At 47.3% G+C, this 16225-nt stretch overlaps 1 protein-coding gene across 1 annotated transcript in view; it reads right to left on the bottom strand.

Moving 5' to 3' along the window:
• Positions 1 to 16225, bottom strand: part of LOC8039825 ((Lyso)-N-acylphosphatidylethanolamine lipase) — a 52159-nt gene that overhangs the window by 2217 nt on the left and 33717 nt on the right. Inside the window, exons 5-7 of the mRNA XM_040501153.2 lie at positions 9483 to 9743; positions 4363 to 4477; positions 4099 to 4285 (exon numbers count right to left, since the gene is read on the bottom strand). Of these exons, the coding sequence (XP_040357087.1) occupies positions 4099 to 4285; positions 4363 to 4477; positions 9483 to 9743 (563 nt within the window). The remainder of the gene's footprint in view (positions 1 to 4098; positions 4286 to 4362; positions 4478 to 9482; positions 9744 to 16225) is intronic.

The raw sequence follows: 16225 nt of genomic DNA, 5'->3' as shown, positions 1-16225 counted from the left end.
ATCACGTCATCAAGCTTTGCGAAGGCAAGACTGAAACAAATGGTCCCCTTTTATCCTCGCCATTTCACCGCGACAAAGAAGCTTCTGAATCAGTGGCGGTCCGTGCGAATATACTTGGGCCAGACTAAGGCCAGTACGCCCCTGTAAAGTCATGAACATTCCAACCCGATAGCGTTTCATGACCTATTTAACACCCACATTGCTTTATTCGTTTTAAAGGGATACTGAACCAAAGATTTTAGTGCCCACAATAAGTGGCGCACGTTCTTTCCACGAGCCAGCAGCCACCGGTGTGCGCGAGCACACGCAACGAAAATGACGTCAAAGACCTCCATTCGCGCTTAAGAGGACAGTGAAATGCATGGGTTTCGGGCCAAAGGAGAATAAAGACAGGTTTTTCATCTCCACAAGCGAAAGCTACGTCCTTGTTACACCAATTAATCGCTTACCTTTTACACCAGAGACCACTGTGTTGATGAAAAACTTGTCTTTATTCTCCTTTGGCCCGAAGCCCATACATTTCACTGTCATCTAAACCGCGAATGGAGGTCTCTGACGTCATTTTGGTTGCGTGTGCTCGCGCACACCGGCGGCTGCTGGCTCGTGGAACGAACGTGCGCCACTTATTACGGACATTAAATTGCTTGGTTCAGTATCCCTTTAACGCCCAAGAACCTTCCTGGCAAGATTAACGAAAACGCTGTTTTTATTGTTTCCATTATCAGCAGTCTCATGTTTAAGTTTCTACGTACCGCCATGGTGTCACGTGACGATGTATTGTCACGTGCCGTCTGAATGACACATGACTCACTGTGTCCCCCGACATCATTAAGTCGAGTGGCGTCACTGTGCAACGTGACAATGTAACGTTATTTTGTCTGGCGCCAGGTAGCCGGTGACGTGACGCGCGGCGTGACGTCAATGGGGAATCTTTTGGCGGAGTGCAGAAAATGGCCTGCGTCGATATGGAGCGCGGTACATGGCACGAAAGCCGCGAAGTGTCCCACTAACTGCTCTCGCAGTAAAAGAAAAACTGTATGACGCTACCCAAGTAGTATAGCACACGAGATGATACCCAACGTTGGCTCCGGGTGGGTATTGTGGACCCAAACTGGAGCCACGATGGACCCCAGGAGCGATAACCACTCAAATTTTCAAGCCTGGTTAATCCTTCAGACGGCGCAACCGTGCATACTCCGTTTAGCCTTAAAGGGGTACTCCGGCCATTTTTCTAGCTACCCCACTAACTATATTTGCTGAATCCCCGGCCTTTAATCTTTATGGTATGCTATTTAGTATCGCAAAATTCGTAAATTTGCGTGAAATCGGCAAATGGAAATGATGCAACCGCACTTTTCAGTGCCATATGACTTAAGTGGCAGGCAGGCTTGCTAGTCGAGCAAGCATTTTAAAAACTACTATGCCAAGCTTTTGTTCCATGCTGGCACGCGGGTACTAGAGCGAGCTTTTAAAGCATTCGTTTGACAGCATGAAACTGCTTATAATCAGTTGGGAACAAATTTTACAGGCCAAAGAGCGAACCCCTCCGTTCCACTGACCGCACTTTTTCGTTGTAGCCTGTAGAGACTTTCCGTTTGAAAAACACGGTGAGGACCAAAATTGTAAATTCAATAACTTCGAGAGAAAAAAAAGTGATTTTACCTATATTTGCTTAATATTTGGGATACTACTTCAGCGATGTTTGTTGGTGTGTTGAGCAGAATTTCAAGTAAATCGGGGACCATAAAGAAATCGCCGGAGTAACCCTTTGAGCTGAGACTGCACTCTAAAAAACGCCTGCGCGTCTAGTTGCCCGCAAAACACTCAAAGAGCCAATCTCTGCGAGCTACGAAATCAGCTCAGCCAATGATGAGGCGGAACATCCGTTTATGCCTAAAAATGAAGACTGCACTGTGGCATCGCGCAATGCAAAGCGTCATGCTGCATTGCGTAATGCCACAGCGCAGACTTAATTTTGAGGTCTGAGCAGATGTTCCGCCTCACAATTCGCTGAGCTGATTTTGTAGCTCGCAGAGATTGACTCTTCGAGTGTTTTGCGGGTAAGTAGACGCGCAGACACTTTTTAGAGTGTAGAAGCCCCGCCTTCAGCGCGAGCTCGCTGGCTTCGGCAGTGCTTTGGTTGTGCGTGCCTGCCTGTTCACACTTGTGTTAACAAAAGCAGAAAGCTCGTGCTGAAGGCAGAGCTTCTAGTCTCAGCTTAATTCTGCATTCACTCTGGCGTTACAATCGTAACCGCTAAGCAGATCCGCTCGTTTTCATCGTCCAATGCGCGTGAAGCTCCACTGAATCATTCAGCAATCGCGTTCGCAACTGCTTCGAGAACGCGGTTCAACGCCCAGTGTGAATGAGGCATTAGGGTGAACGGAGTATAGAGAGAGAAAAAAAGTAATAACATGGGCAGCGGTTCTCCCTAAAGCCCCTCCATCCTGGGAAAAGTGGCGCCATTCATTGTTGTGGAAATGCTTGAGACACGTGCCCCGCGCCACTTCTGGGAAATTCATGGCGTCTGAAATCTAGCTCAGTGCTGCGCTGTGCCGCCATGATCTTCCCGAGGGCTGCACGTTGCACGTGCCTCGTGCGTCGACGCACCTTGAGCTACTTTTAAAACACCAAGGGGCTTTAGTTCTCCCTACCACAGGAAAAGGGCTGACGACATAAGAAAATGGTCACACAGTCTTCACTCAGACTCCGTTTCTAGCAAAGCCGGCCCGGGACTCTGCCACTGGCGGGTTGTTCTATACCTGTGAGGGAGTGCACAACAGGTGTGAACTCGGCTCAGCTCGTATAGGACACGAGCGCTGCGTCAGCGTTCGGCAAGGACTCGGATCCAATCACGAGCATTCGTGAGCAAGCAACGGTGACCGCCAATGTTGCTCGATGAACTTTTGAAAAGGGTCTGTTGCCACGTATGAGGCCCCTTGGAGCGGTTGCCCAGCTTCGACGCCGCCGCACCTTCTTCGCGCGCCACACGGCAAAACGCCGTCAGTCCATAGGCGCCTCGACTGCCGAGAATCGACGATCGAGCGAACGCTCTCCACAGCAGCGCAGGTTATACCGGCCAAACCTCAACGCCGCGCAGCACTGTTGCGAAGCGAGAACCTCTTCACCCACTAAAATGCCCTGGGAAATCACGTGACCAAACCAGTTCAAGCAAATTCCAGCGCTCACAGGTCATCACGCTCGCAGATCATCACGGTCATCAGGGTCATCCCACTCACAGCTCTTCAGGGTCATCACACTCGCAGGTAACCACGGTCATCACACTCACAGCTCAAAGTTATAACACTCACGCTCATCAGTTCTCGGAATGCCCACTCACGCTCATGAGTACTCAGAACTCACGCTCACACTCACACTCTTTTCAAACCTTACACGCATGACTTCCCAAAACTCACGCTCACGGTCAGTCAGACTCATGAGTTCTCAGAACTCACACTCACGCTCACACTCGTGAGTTTTCAGAACTCACGCTCACACTCATGAGTTCTCAAAACTCAAGCTCCCATTCACGCTCGCACGCACAATTTCCTAGACTAGCGCACTCACTCGCGACCTTAAATCTGACGATGAGTGTGAGTGTCATGAGTGTGATTGCACTCATGACTGAGTGATACCGAGGTATGGAAATCACTGCATGGCCTCAGGAAGGCACCACCGCGCGCCACTCGTGGCATTCACTGCAGTCTGGGAAACGGGTGAATAGTGTATAGATTATTACAATGTTCACAAAAATCATAACGCAGCGAATGAAAATTGCAGCCAGGCGGATTCAGCATCACCACTCAGACGAGCAAGGGAATCCACACTTCAAGACGGTGTCCATAGTTATAAAAAAGACGGATCAGCGCAAACAGCAAACTGCTCAAGGATATGAAATGAGAAGAATGTGAGACGGGGCAACCGGCGCCTTTTGTTTCTTCACGCCAAATAGAGCTTGTTGGCTTAAGGTTAAACCTGAACGTTTCTGAAAGCACATACCTGCGCGTGCGTGTATCTTATCTGTTCGCACACGAGCAAACATTCAATGAAAAGTGAGCCGCAAAATAACTAACGGAAGGCAACTCGCGACCGTCTCACCTTGATGTCAACGTAGCCGGCCGAGCGTTTTTTCTTGATGTACTTGGCGGGGCTGCGGGTGATGAATGTTTGATCGCCGTAGAGAAACGTCACAGGCACCTTGGGATCCAAGTTCAGGAAGCGCTCGACCATCGGGTGCTTGGTCCAGCCGAAATGGACGCTGAGGTTGCGGAACGCCTCCTCTCCCCTGTCACGGTTTTATAAATAATTATGAGCTCACTTTAGAGAGGCATGCGCAACTGGATATCAATGATGGACACTAACGTGGGCCTGCGAACGTTGCAGTGGTACACGTAATTCGGAATGGCCGTGCTATCTTTGACAAAATGACCAAAATAGGCATCGGCACCGCTCAGCGCTTTCTGCATCACAGCTGGACCTGCGAAACAGAAACGAGAAGATCAATGCATTCGCCTAGTGCGTATAGCTTCGCCGTTCGGAAGATTGAAACCAATCGAGAATGTGGACAGTGAGGTGCAACATGGTCAGTGACAGCCTCAAAAACGCAGGGTGCGGCGAGTCCCGAGCATCTCATTATCACTCCCCAGCCAATCAGATGGCGGCATTAGCTGATAAGAATGGCCGAACGACCAATCAGGAAACAAGAAGCGAGAACATTATCGGTCACACCCCGCACTTCACCAGTGACTATACTCCGTTTCACCCACGGTGTAAGATAATACTCTTCAGGTGAGGACAGCACGCTCCTCGCGACGTGCCCGATAAAGTTCGCTCTTCATTCTCTCTCCGTATGGTTTCAAGCGGCGCCGGCAGGTGACTCGTCGACCCGTGGGCACGTACAAGACGGCTCGTGCCGCCTCGTGTACCACACGCACAGAGCTCCAGCGAGGTTGTCGCACGTTCAGAAGGACCACGGTGTACGGGGGTGTCATGGCAACGAGATAATTTTTTTCGCTCTCACACAGTTTCGCCGTTTGGCCGCCGGCGACACTGTCAGCCGCGGGCACGGTGGCAGCGAAATGATACAGCCTTTCGGATGGCCGTCGAACGAACATTATCTGATTCCTCGCGCCGCGCGTTCAGCCCCGTCGTGTCCTCACCTAAAGAGTGTATCTGACATTGTGGTTTCACCTTATGTTGTACCGCAGCGAAGGCTAGGAGCGCGAGCTCATAGCGTTGGCAGCTGCACTTTGTACACGAGAGCTTGTGCCACCGAGATCTGCCCCAAAGCAAAGAGCTCGCGCTTGTAGCCTTTGCTGCGGTACATTATAAGGTGAAATAGGGTATAGAGTGGTCCGAAAGCATCATGGGCAAGGCTGCGGGATATTCCCTTTTCTCCGGGGAATGGGGAATGAGACAATTTCACGGACAACGAAATTGTCATTTGGACGCGTGCGACGTGTTAAAAATGGGGTTCTTCATTGTGGTGGGCCGAAATTCAAGATACTGTAAGACCAATGTTGGTGAGCCCCTAATTTTCGCGAATTTCGCAAATTGAAAAGTTCGCGAAAATTAGGGGCACGCGAAAATTTCGGTCCTTAAGAGTTTCAATGCAGGCGCCTGGAATTTGCGAAACTTAGTGGCCGCGATTACGTCCTCTGTGACCGATTCGCGAAATATAGAGGCCACGAAAATAAAGGGTTTTACAGTATTGGAAAGCTGGTCGGTATTGATCCGATGCAAAACGCATTTGGGGCCTAGGAATAAAAAAAAAGTACGTTTCCGGGGTTCTAATTAGTATTAATATAAATAATATTATATTATCGCCGTCTATAATTCTTCCGGAAAATATAGGGTGTCCCAAGTCACCAGGCTACATCTAATATGGGCCGTAAAAATCGACGCCTGCACGTAGCAATTTAAACTTTTCGTTAAATGTGTCATTCACCAGGTCCGTTTTTCTTGTAAAATTACAAAGCGGAGCTCTCATTGTGTAAAAAAATAGGGCCAAGAAACTTTCCAGGGTCTACGGCGACCGGCGACGCAGACGACCAAGTCGAGATGCGGGGTGTGTTTGACCCGCGTACTGATAGATGGCGTCTGGAGCAGCGTCCGAAGGTGTAGCCGACCAGCGCAAGAAAGAAGACAACACGCAGACGAAATCCGTTGGCAAAAGCGCCGTCGTTATGCAAACCCGTTCTTTTTTTTTTTTTCGTTTTCCCTTTAAGTTTTGCTTTTATTGTCCGCATTTATTTTTTAACCAAAGGTACATTACAAAAAGATTATGTTCATTTTAATAAACCACGGTGGTCACCAGCAGTCTCGATAAAGAGGTAGCGCTATCTATCAATACGAGCGCCAAACGCGCCCCGCAACTCGACTTGGTTGTCTGCGTCGCCGTCTGGTCGCCGTTGACCCTCGCAAGTTTCTTGGCGCTATTCTTTACAGAAAGAAAGCTACGCTTCGTAATTTTACAAGAAAAAACCGACCTGTGGAATACATCTTTGACGAAAAGTTTAGATTGCTCCGTGCAGCCGTCGATTTTTACGGTCAATTTTAGATCAGATCCTGGTGACCTGGGACACCCTGCAGTTGTTCGGCTGAAGTCATGTTTTATGACGCTTTTCCGAGGGCAGTGATAGAAGCGGCATTTGACGTTTTGGAGCAGGTTCCGTAGCAGGAGAAATGTTCGTTTGGAGCAGCCACTGTCGCTTCTGTAGCAGATGCCAACGTCTGTTAGCATATCATTTGAAAAAAAAAATTGTCTGCATCGCTAAATGAGTTTATATTTGATAATGGCTGAGGGCTTATCTTTAATATTGAAGCATATTACTCGTTACCCTTTGTAATAAGAACAAATAGGACGCAAAAGGTACACAGAGCTTTCTTTTTAGAAATAAGGCTCTGGTCAGAGCAGGTCCCGTTTACAATGGGTACTAAACAAATTGATAAGAAATGAGTCACACCTCAGTTTGGGTAAAGCCTCCCTCCGCTCCCACTTTTACACCCGATAATTTATTTAGCCTGTATGTATAATTTCTGTAAAATTCCACGAATGTCACTACTGCGTGGTGCAGATTAAAGACCCAAGGCTAGCGGTTGTACCGCACTGGCTAAATTGCTCATCTGCAATTTAGCCACGGCACCGACACCGGACGCCCACTGAGGCAGATTAAGTTCCGGCGGTATAAACATACAACAATTTGCTTTGATTTGCCACCAAAAAGCAACGCAATCGCTAACACCTCTATCAGTAAAATGCGCCTACCAAATTCTATCGTTACCAAACTCAAGACTTGAATATTATAAACTGGAAAAAAACAACCACCCACAAATATTATGAAAATCTACTCTTGCGCTTACATTTATTCAAATACAGCACCAGCGTATTTTTCTTTCTTTCTCGACGCAGCATTTGAAAACTAGATCATATAATCGAGACCAAAGAATGTGGACCTGGAATAGTACTGAGCATAATTTGCATGTATATCGTGCTAAACCAGATGCTCACCCATGTCAGCCGCTACTCCTAGCACTCCGGAGCAAGGCGGTGAAGCTCGACGCGCGTGGGGCTGGGGAGAGGCGCCACGGAAGCATATGGCAGACGTAATCAAGTGATCTCACCAGAAGTACAAGAGCCTGGTTCTGTCTTATCGCAGTATCCGCTATCCTACTATTTTGCAATGTTTTCTCGCGACTTTTGGCTCCTCACATCGCCGGCAGTGTCGGAAAGTTTAGAAAATGTCGGCGATCAAGCCGCCAGCGCACCAACCGGCCAGCGCGGTGGACGAGCAATGTTAAAATTTCGTTTCACCTTAATTTAAAGTGCAGCCGACGCTACGAGCCAATGGGATCAACCAAAGGACGTCACAGCGCGACATATAGACATTCGACCATTTTCCTGCAATTGTTTTTTCATCAATTAAACCAATCGAGTGCATCGAATGTCCCGTGACTTGCGCTTTTACTATGTGTGTTCGTGATGTATGTGTTCGAGCCTCCGACTGTGCTCTGACCTAAGATGAAACAACGTATACGGTGAGTAGAGACGCAGCGAAATACATATCTCCTACCGTTTTCTTTTTTCTTCCTTCCTACTTCTTTGAATATTAGGGTCAACCAATAAAAAAATGATATATTTTTTTCCCCCATCTAGGCGCAGGTGTGGCGCGATTCTTAGCCAGAATGGCACCTTGGCGCAAGATGTAGCAGACTTTCGCTCACGGCGCAATTTGGCGCAAATGGCGCAGCATTTCCATCACTGTGAGGGGTGCGTGTCTCAGAACCTTGGGGTTGAATAGGGAAAAACTGACGTTTAACTGTCTACTATAAACGCTCCTCGTATTTTACGCGAGCCTACATCGTAGCAGCTTTCAACAACACCTGGCAGGTAGGATGGTGGAGTGGCAAACAATACCATTCGAAATTTTAGTAAGCGTTTATTTTTTTTTTAAATATAAGAGCGCGAAAGCGTAGTTTATATTCCCTACTGACCCTTCACGTCAAAAAAGGGCAGTACACTTCATTGAACACCTCTGTTACACGGAATTCGCGATGTGACATATTTCATATCCGCATCCTACTCCTGTGGAAGACCTGTGGAGGTATCGGTATAGCCACCGTGAGAAAACAAACGCTCTGCTCAAGGAGAGTTCTCCTCTCATTTCCGTACAGTAAAAGTAATGGCTAGAACACTCAAAATCTAATATCACAAACACATATTTCCAAACTTAAAGATTCCATGTCGTAAATTCAAAACAAAATGACCCAGAAGCCCGGAAAATACTTCAAAAAACAAAACAATTTTTTTTTTTCGCGTTGGATTAGCAGGTGGTTTTTTGCTGGCCACCAGTGAGTGACGCAGGTAGCGCAGTCGCTTGCCATTTTAGAGCCAAATGATGCTGAACGGCGTCTGAGGAGCTGGCACCTGGCAGATGGCTCAGATACTCGAGCACCGAACGATGCTACTTGGGCACGCGATACGCGCTACTATACCACGGTCCCCAGAACGCGCCTCCGACTGGTGTGTTTCGCGTCCCATCTCGCCCATACATCAGACGTGGCCCCTAAATGGCAATGTATGACGTCACAGAAGTCGACTTGTCGTGCTGTCGCGATCCTGGCGGTTGGTTCTACAAGTCCCAGCAAAAAGCACGAGCGAAGGCGAGTGTCGCTGCCGCTGCGGCGTCCCAACTCTCGGCAGCCGACGCTTACGTGAAGTGTCAAACCGGAAAGTGACATGCGGCAGAACAGGAGTCTTCCACGTCCACCATCGCTGCTGCTGTGACACCAGCAGGATCGCCGCCGGCGGCAACGTGACACCCCTATTGGTGTTATCCGGCAAAAATTTATGGGTGTTTTGTGTGTAGGTGTGTGTGTTTTTTTTTAGGGCGCGGTAAACAGACTGGTCGCGTCAAGACGCGTACCAGGCACCATGCTACTCCTATCAGACGATCGTGGTAATACATCGTAAGGTGTATTACCGAGACGTCCCAGGGCCCTGAGTGCCGAGAGCACGTTGACGTAGTTGAAGCAGGCCTGGAGCGGTGTCGACCAGACCGGCAGCCTCTTGCTCCGAGGCCTGGCAGGGTCGTACACCGGAAAGCCCCAGGGGTCCTCGAGTATGAGGTGGGCGACGTGCTGCGGGTACTGCAGCGAGTACGAGGACGCCAGGAAGCCGCCCAGGCTATGACCCAACAGAATGAACCTCTCCAGGGACATCTGCTGGCGCCAAGCCTCCACACCTGTAACGTTTCACCGAGATTTAGAGTATAGCAGAGGAGTAGACGGAAAGATCGAAGCGCTGACAGAAACGCGGGACGTGGCGAGCATCTGATTCCCGCTTCGCCATAGAGTAATATACACAAGGTAAAGAGCGGACACTACCATAGGCCCCAGCGGCCCAGATAGACCAGTGACAGGTAGCGCTCCTAGCGGGCGGTATTAAGCATAATCTGATTCCGTTTCCGGTCAAGTTAGTTTCGGTTTCGGTCTGGGCGTTTCTGCTGCCGTTTCTCCGGTACTCTTCTCTCTCTCTTTCCTCCCCGCCTCGCACGGCTCTCGGGACTCCCGAAGCCGTTGCTTTTTTTTTTTTTTTTTTTTTTTTTAGTATTGACGCACTTTAGTTTCATTTTTTACCATAGAGTCCGTGCAAAATGTGTCAAACCATAGTTCAACTTACTTCGCAAAGCAAAAGTATATATATTTCTTGTTCTTTTTCTATTGTAAAGCATTGAAGTTAACAATCGCCGCATTGACTCCTGACTGGTGGAGCATTTTGGGGTCAACAACAGTAAGTGGTTCAAACACATTTTATTGGACCACATTCATGTATACATGATTTACTTCAGAAGCTCTGTATGTTTTATACGAAAGAGATCGATACTCACAAATATAAAGGAATATGAAGGACTTCGGCATATCGTACACTTCGTAATAGATTCTTAGCGGAACCAAGTTAACAAAACCTTTCCACGGAGAACATGCTGTATGATACATTCACTTTGACGCCGACTCGGGTACGGGAAGTAAGTGCAAAAATAAATAAGACATCGCTATCATTACCAGTCATAAGAGTATAAAAAAAAGTGCGAAGCACACGCCGGATAGTACAAATTCCAGATTTCCGGCAAATATAAAAAAATAAACACCGATTTGCATAGCCTCAAACTCACTGCGGGCGAGCCATTACCAAACAATGAGAACTCTATTCGAAATCTGACAAGATTCAACGTCCCTAAACATTCCCGGAAATTGTTCAGAAAAGAAATATGGCTTCAGAAAAAAGCGGCTAAAAAACTATGGACAGAGATAAAAAATTGGATCATTTACTTTCTAATATTTATAGCCTCTATACACAATTTTTTATCGAAATTTTGTAGAAAGTGGACAAATATTCTTGTTAGGGAGCCGTGATATACATTCGCTGGAAAAAGGGGAAACAAATATTTGGAGAGCAAGCTGCACCGCCCACTTAATAAGCACTTTTTGTTTTTGGTTTGGCAACCGCCTCTGTTAATACACTATTAACAGTTAAACCTGTCTCGTTCCTTACTAGCCACTGAAGAGTGCAACCGAACTTCGTCCAAATTCCGGTTAAGAAATCAAACATGTCAACACAAGCGTATTCTGCAAAACAATTTTAAAAACCCTTTGTGGTACTCCTCTGGGCAAAGGCTAAAACCACCCAGACCTCAAAGTGTGCTATACAAGGCGGCACACACTCCTCGAACATGTGTCACACTCTCTATTATAGGAAGAAAGTGATTTTCTAGTTGCTAAATGAAATGAAAGGCAGCCTGTGATGGTACTACTAAGTTCCCGAAGAATTTTCCAGGCACGTGGTATGCTTTAGGAACAAGACAGTACTGGTGAGGCCTGGTCAAGTTATTAGACTCATCCGATAGCAGCTGAGAACAGCCACAGCTGTAAGTTGTCTGTTCAAGCAAAAGCTTGATCAAATAGCCCCAAACGTAATAAAAAAGTGGACGAGTCATCAATTATGTTAGACCTGGTGTCTGATGCCAGCTCAGAAATATCCTCTAGTGGCGGGAAGTTATCAATTGAAAGAAATTCCACGATGTCTGAAATTAAACTTTCATGGTGCGAAGATATTTGCAACTCCTTTAGAAGGTCAGTCTTGCCATCCTCTACGTTTTCATTGTCCTACAGTTTGAACAGTTTCTTTATCGAGAGGTGTTTTAGTCCTGAGGTGAACTGATGCACATTCGGGTTTGTGTTGCAGCCCAGCAATTGTCGTATATAGCTCCAAAAACGTTCTCAAGTGTGTCTTGCTGCAGGCGTCGTGTAAGTAAGAACTTAAAGTCATGGCTGCTTGAAAGCTCATCAAAGAGCATGAAGACACTTTTTATAGTAACTTGCCACCAAATGATGGCTTATGGCTGCCTCCTACTTTGGAACTGCCATGTTGAAATCCATCCGAGTTACTGGTGGAGAAAATCAAGTATTTCGGATTCTCCCTTCAGAATGGCAGGACGCAACTTCTGCCCCGTCTTCTTGATTTTTTTAGCTATTTAGACAATCAAGAAGTATGCACATCCTATCACAAAAATAGGCTGTAGCCATGGCTGCCTCAGGAAGTTCCATGGCATAAACAAGGGATATGATTGCAAGAAAGAGTGAGGCACTCGGTACCTGTGGGGCACAATTTTCTTCCATGTTACAGAAAGGTTTTTGAAAAAATGTGTCTCTCAGTAAGTTTCGGAGCCAATTGCAAGCTCATCTCATGGATAGAGCAATAAAGTTCAACAACAGAAGACCACTCAATGACCTCACTTCCAGTGCAGTGTTTGTGAGCTCGGAGATTGCTCTTGGTTGTTTTGGGAAGGTGCGGAACATCAAAGACAAAGTAAACGTGTTCGTCGTCAACTTCAAAAAATGGCTTATCAACACGCACACCAAGCTTACGTTTGAAGCCCCCTAACCACAGACTTTACTGTGAAGCCAACAGTCTTAAGCTCCCGAATGAGAGAAATGAGGAGACTGCGTTAAACAGAAGACGTTGTTGGAGTGTCCACAACAGTGTATGCAAGGGGCTAAACGCACCTCCTGGAAATTTCAGACAGCATAACAACCAAGGCTCTATCTGCAATGTTAGAGGTTCGTTCAACGCCGTCATCTGTAAACCCATGGACAATGTCGTGTGCAGGGTCGTAAGTTAAATTCTTTTTTTAAGCAGTCTCGTCGAAAATCAACATGCACACACGTTCAAGTGCAGCCAGACAGCCCGGCAGAAACAACAGCGCGAGAAGCTCGAACCGATCGGCACCATGAATTCACGCCGAGCATGCGAGCACGCGGACGGTCATGCGTCACCTTGATTGATGCAAAGTCGACCGAACATGATGCAGCAGAAAGCACAGACGGACGGCACGCACTGCACGGACGAACGACACAGGGACGAGCAGAGGCCACGCAGAATGATGCAGAGGCGACGGCGTGCAGGCAGCATACAGGGAGGCACGCCATGGCAGAGGCCATTCATCACGTGGTTTTTGTGACGTATTTGATTTAAACTATTTAGTCGTATTAAGTACTTTAAATAATTTTAAAGCATTTCCATTTAAAAATAAATACTTTGGCAGAAAGAGTTTTAATTAATTTTAACCAAATTGCAGAAAAGCGCCAAGTAGCGGAGGGTATTAAACGCACTATCTGGGCCGCGAATCGGCTCCTGTGTCCTCTCTTTACGTTTACTATATTACTCTATGGCTTCGCAGCTAATCAGGCATCAGGAGATAAGTATTTCAATGAGCCAATCACGAAGCAAGAAACGTGACCATAAGCCACGCCCTCTTCAACTCTCGGTGACTTTATAAATAGATTAATACCCAATTACATAATTTCATCAATAATTAGATGAACATAAATGGATAGATCATTGCATAGATATATAATAGACAACCGTATTTCTCGGACTCGGGGAAAGACGTGTACGGTATCTGTGCACATCGAAAACCTGTTTAAAGGTTGTTATTCCAAGCTGTGCAAACTACGCAATTTTTTTTTCCTCGGTGTTAGGGCGGTTTATAAGATCACTTTTTTTCAAGCTAGAACAGCAAGAAAAGTGCTTTCGCCCTCCATGCCCACGCGGGTGACGCGCAAGATAACCGCGTCCAAGCGTACAACGTGAGTCAAGCTTCATCTTGATAGCCCACCAAACAAGCCACTGCTTGCGGTGGTATAATCATTACTACAGATAAACAAGTGACCGTGAAGTCTTCCCGGAACTTCGGACGCGATGCTCTTAAAACGAAGAGCGTCCACGGACTTTTTTTTGCGTGTTTTCAATATGAATTATAAAAGCATTAAGAACTAGGAAAAAAAATGATAAGTCATACATTCCTACTTTTTACTTTTTTTTTTCAGCATGGTGCGCTATTTTTCGGGCAACAACCAACCTGACGTTTTAACCGGAGTAGGCCACTGATCAAGCCAACCAGAAGTGCAGACTACGCGCCAGGTGCGGACTACCTAAGAGAGAGCATTTCTTTAGCCGACATTTGCCCCTGCGGACTACCGCATTTACTCGAGTAACAGCCGCACTGTTTAAGAAGAAAACCTGAGGGTTTCGCTTTTCCGCGGAGCATACGGCTTGCCAATCACCGTGATCGGCAGCATGATTCCAGCGGTTTACAGGACAGAGATAACGTCTTCGAGCGAAGATACCACCTATGAAGGTTGCAGTTGAATGGAGACTCGTGTTCTCAATCTAGTCATTCGCTATGTTATTTATGCGCAGCATAGTGATTGGCTGTATATGTGCTTTGCGGGAAAGCAGACGCAAGGTCCTAGTTCATAAATAGTGCGGCTATTACTCGAGTAAATACGGTATACCCAGGGTCCGGACTATGGTCCGGAAAATTCGTAGATGGATATTATATGAAATTCTTTTTTTGCATCGAGTCCGACATCAAACGAGCGAACTTGTACACAGACACTCACAAAAAAACAAAACAAATCGACTTTGGCGTTTCCCACAACCCTTACAAATGCATAGCGCATTGATAAGGCCTCTCCGCGCTCAGTCTTTTGCACCCTCCCACAAGAAAAAGGCCGCTGAAAGGCACACTGCGAGGGTTTCATGAATATATAAGCCCGTCACGTGACGTGACGATACCACGTTATGGTGGCATCTGACGTTCCCTGACGTTACAATGCCACGTGACGCCGTGGTGTCAGGTATACATCGCGAAACAGATGTACGACGAAACCGTCCGACTGCTGCTCCGACTCGCCGCAAACGATTATCCGAGACGCATGCTTCCGACCGAGCTTGCGACGCGTCGTTCCGAAGGTTCCGATCAGCTCCGCCCAGTTCCGTGACCAGTGCGTGTTGTCTGACTTCCTGCCATCGCCCTTCTGCTCAATAGAGAATACTAGCGTGTTCTTTTCGGGTTCTAAAACAACACTAAACGGTTCTAAATAAAATATAACTTTGTTTTTACACCTCATTAACTCACCCAGAGCTAATTGACATTATCACCTCGAGTACGAGGTTGGAGGAATTGGATGTCAAATGTTGGCAACGGGCTCGGTTGTCGATCTCTTTCGCACCTTGTTCACGCCGAAGTACGTAAGTCGACGCACCGCCAGAGGCTCCTTTTGCTAAAGAAGAAGCTTCTTCTGCGGGAGCGCAGAAAGAAGCGACAGTGGTGAATTGTCCACGAAACGTAATTCCATTATACCCTCCTCCTCCTCCCCCCTCCCCGAATTTAGGCCCTTCGTAACATGTAGATAGGATCATAGCCTCTAACCTGCGACAGGAACATGGAAAACCATCGCTGTCGCACTGTGTACGTACATGGAGATCTCGCCAAGCCTATGCCTCGCGCGACAAACGTCCAACTCGCAAGTCGCACATCGGCGTCTTTGTACAGTGTTTTCCTTTGGTTCCAAATCGCTGGCAGACTCTCGATCAGCGAAATTAGAAGGTCGTTTTCCGACGCGCGAGAGATTTTCGCCGGAGCGGTGGCCATTATAGAACGTCGGAAGAGAGACTTGCAACCGGATCCTTGCTCCTGAATAGCCTGCTCCCCAAAACGTGACGTCCTCATGACGTTTCCGCTACCTGCGTCGTCATTGGCTGCGGCCATCCGACCACCGCAACCACCTCTGGACAGTCGGTCGCAGTTGCGACACGACCAAAAGAGCCGCGTCCGACCGCCGTATTGCCTGATAGGTAGGGCTGCGTGAATATTCAAAATTTCAAATAGTTTCGAATAACACAATATTCCATATTCGCTTCGAGAAGAACTGCACTTTTCGTGTTTTTCGAAGTTTTTATTGCAGCGGGTTAGCCCCGTTGAGTGCGCTTCTTACCGAGCACCAGTGCACTGCGGAGAAGCAATACCCCCGGAAACGTGCTCCGTGGGTGTTGCTTCTCTGCATTACAACGGTGCTTGCTAAGAAGCCCACTCAACGGGGTAATCCGCCGCGATAAACACTTGGAAAAGTATGAATATCGCAATGGGGCGTGCTTGGAAGAAAAGCATACATTCAATGCGGGATGGTGCACGCGTGCCGGCTGTATATGAAAATAAATGGAAGCTTTGTGAATGTGCATATCTGCATTGTAGTAAGATTTTCAAAATTAAAGCGACTTTTATGCAAGAGCATAATATAGTAGGCGGAGGTGCCCCTACAACCTGCGTTCATCCTGCGCGATTCATTCTTTTTTTACTCGCGATTAAAGAAATAATATTTT

Source organism: Ixodes scapularis, unplaced genomic scaffold, assembly GCF_016920785.2.
Source record: "Ixodes scapularis isolate PalLabHiFi unplaced genomic scaffold, ASM1692078v2 PGA_scaffold9__187_contigs__length_104089568, whole genome shotgun sequence".
NCBI lineage: Eukaryota > Metazoa > Arthropoda > Arachnida > Ixodida > Ixodidae > Ixodes > Ixodes scapularis.
Note: the sequence above shows the minus strand (reverse complement) of the source record. Positions and strands in the feature narration are given on the sequence as shown.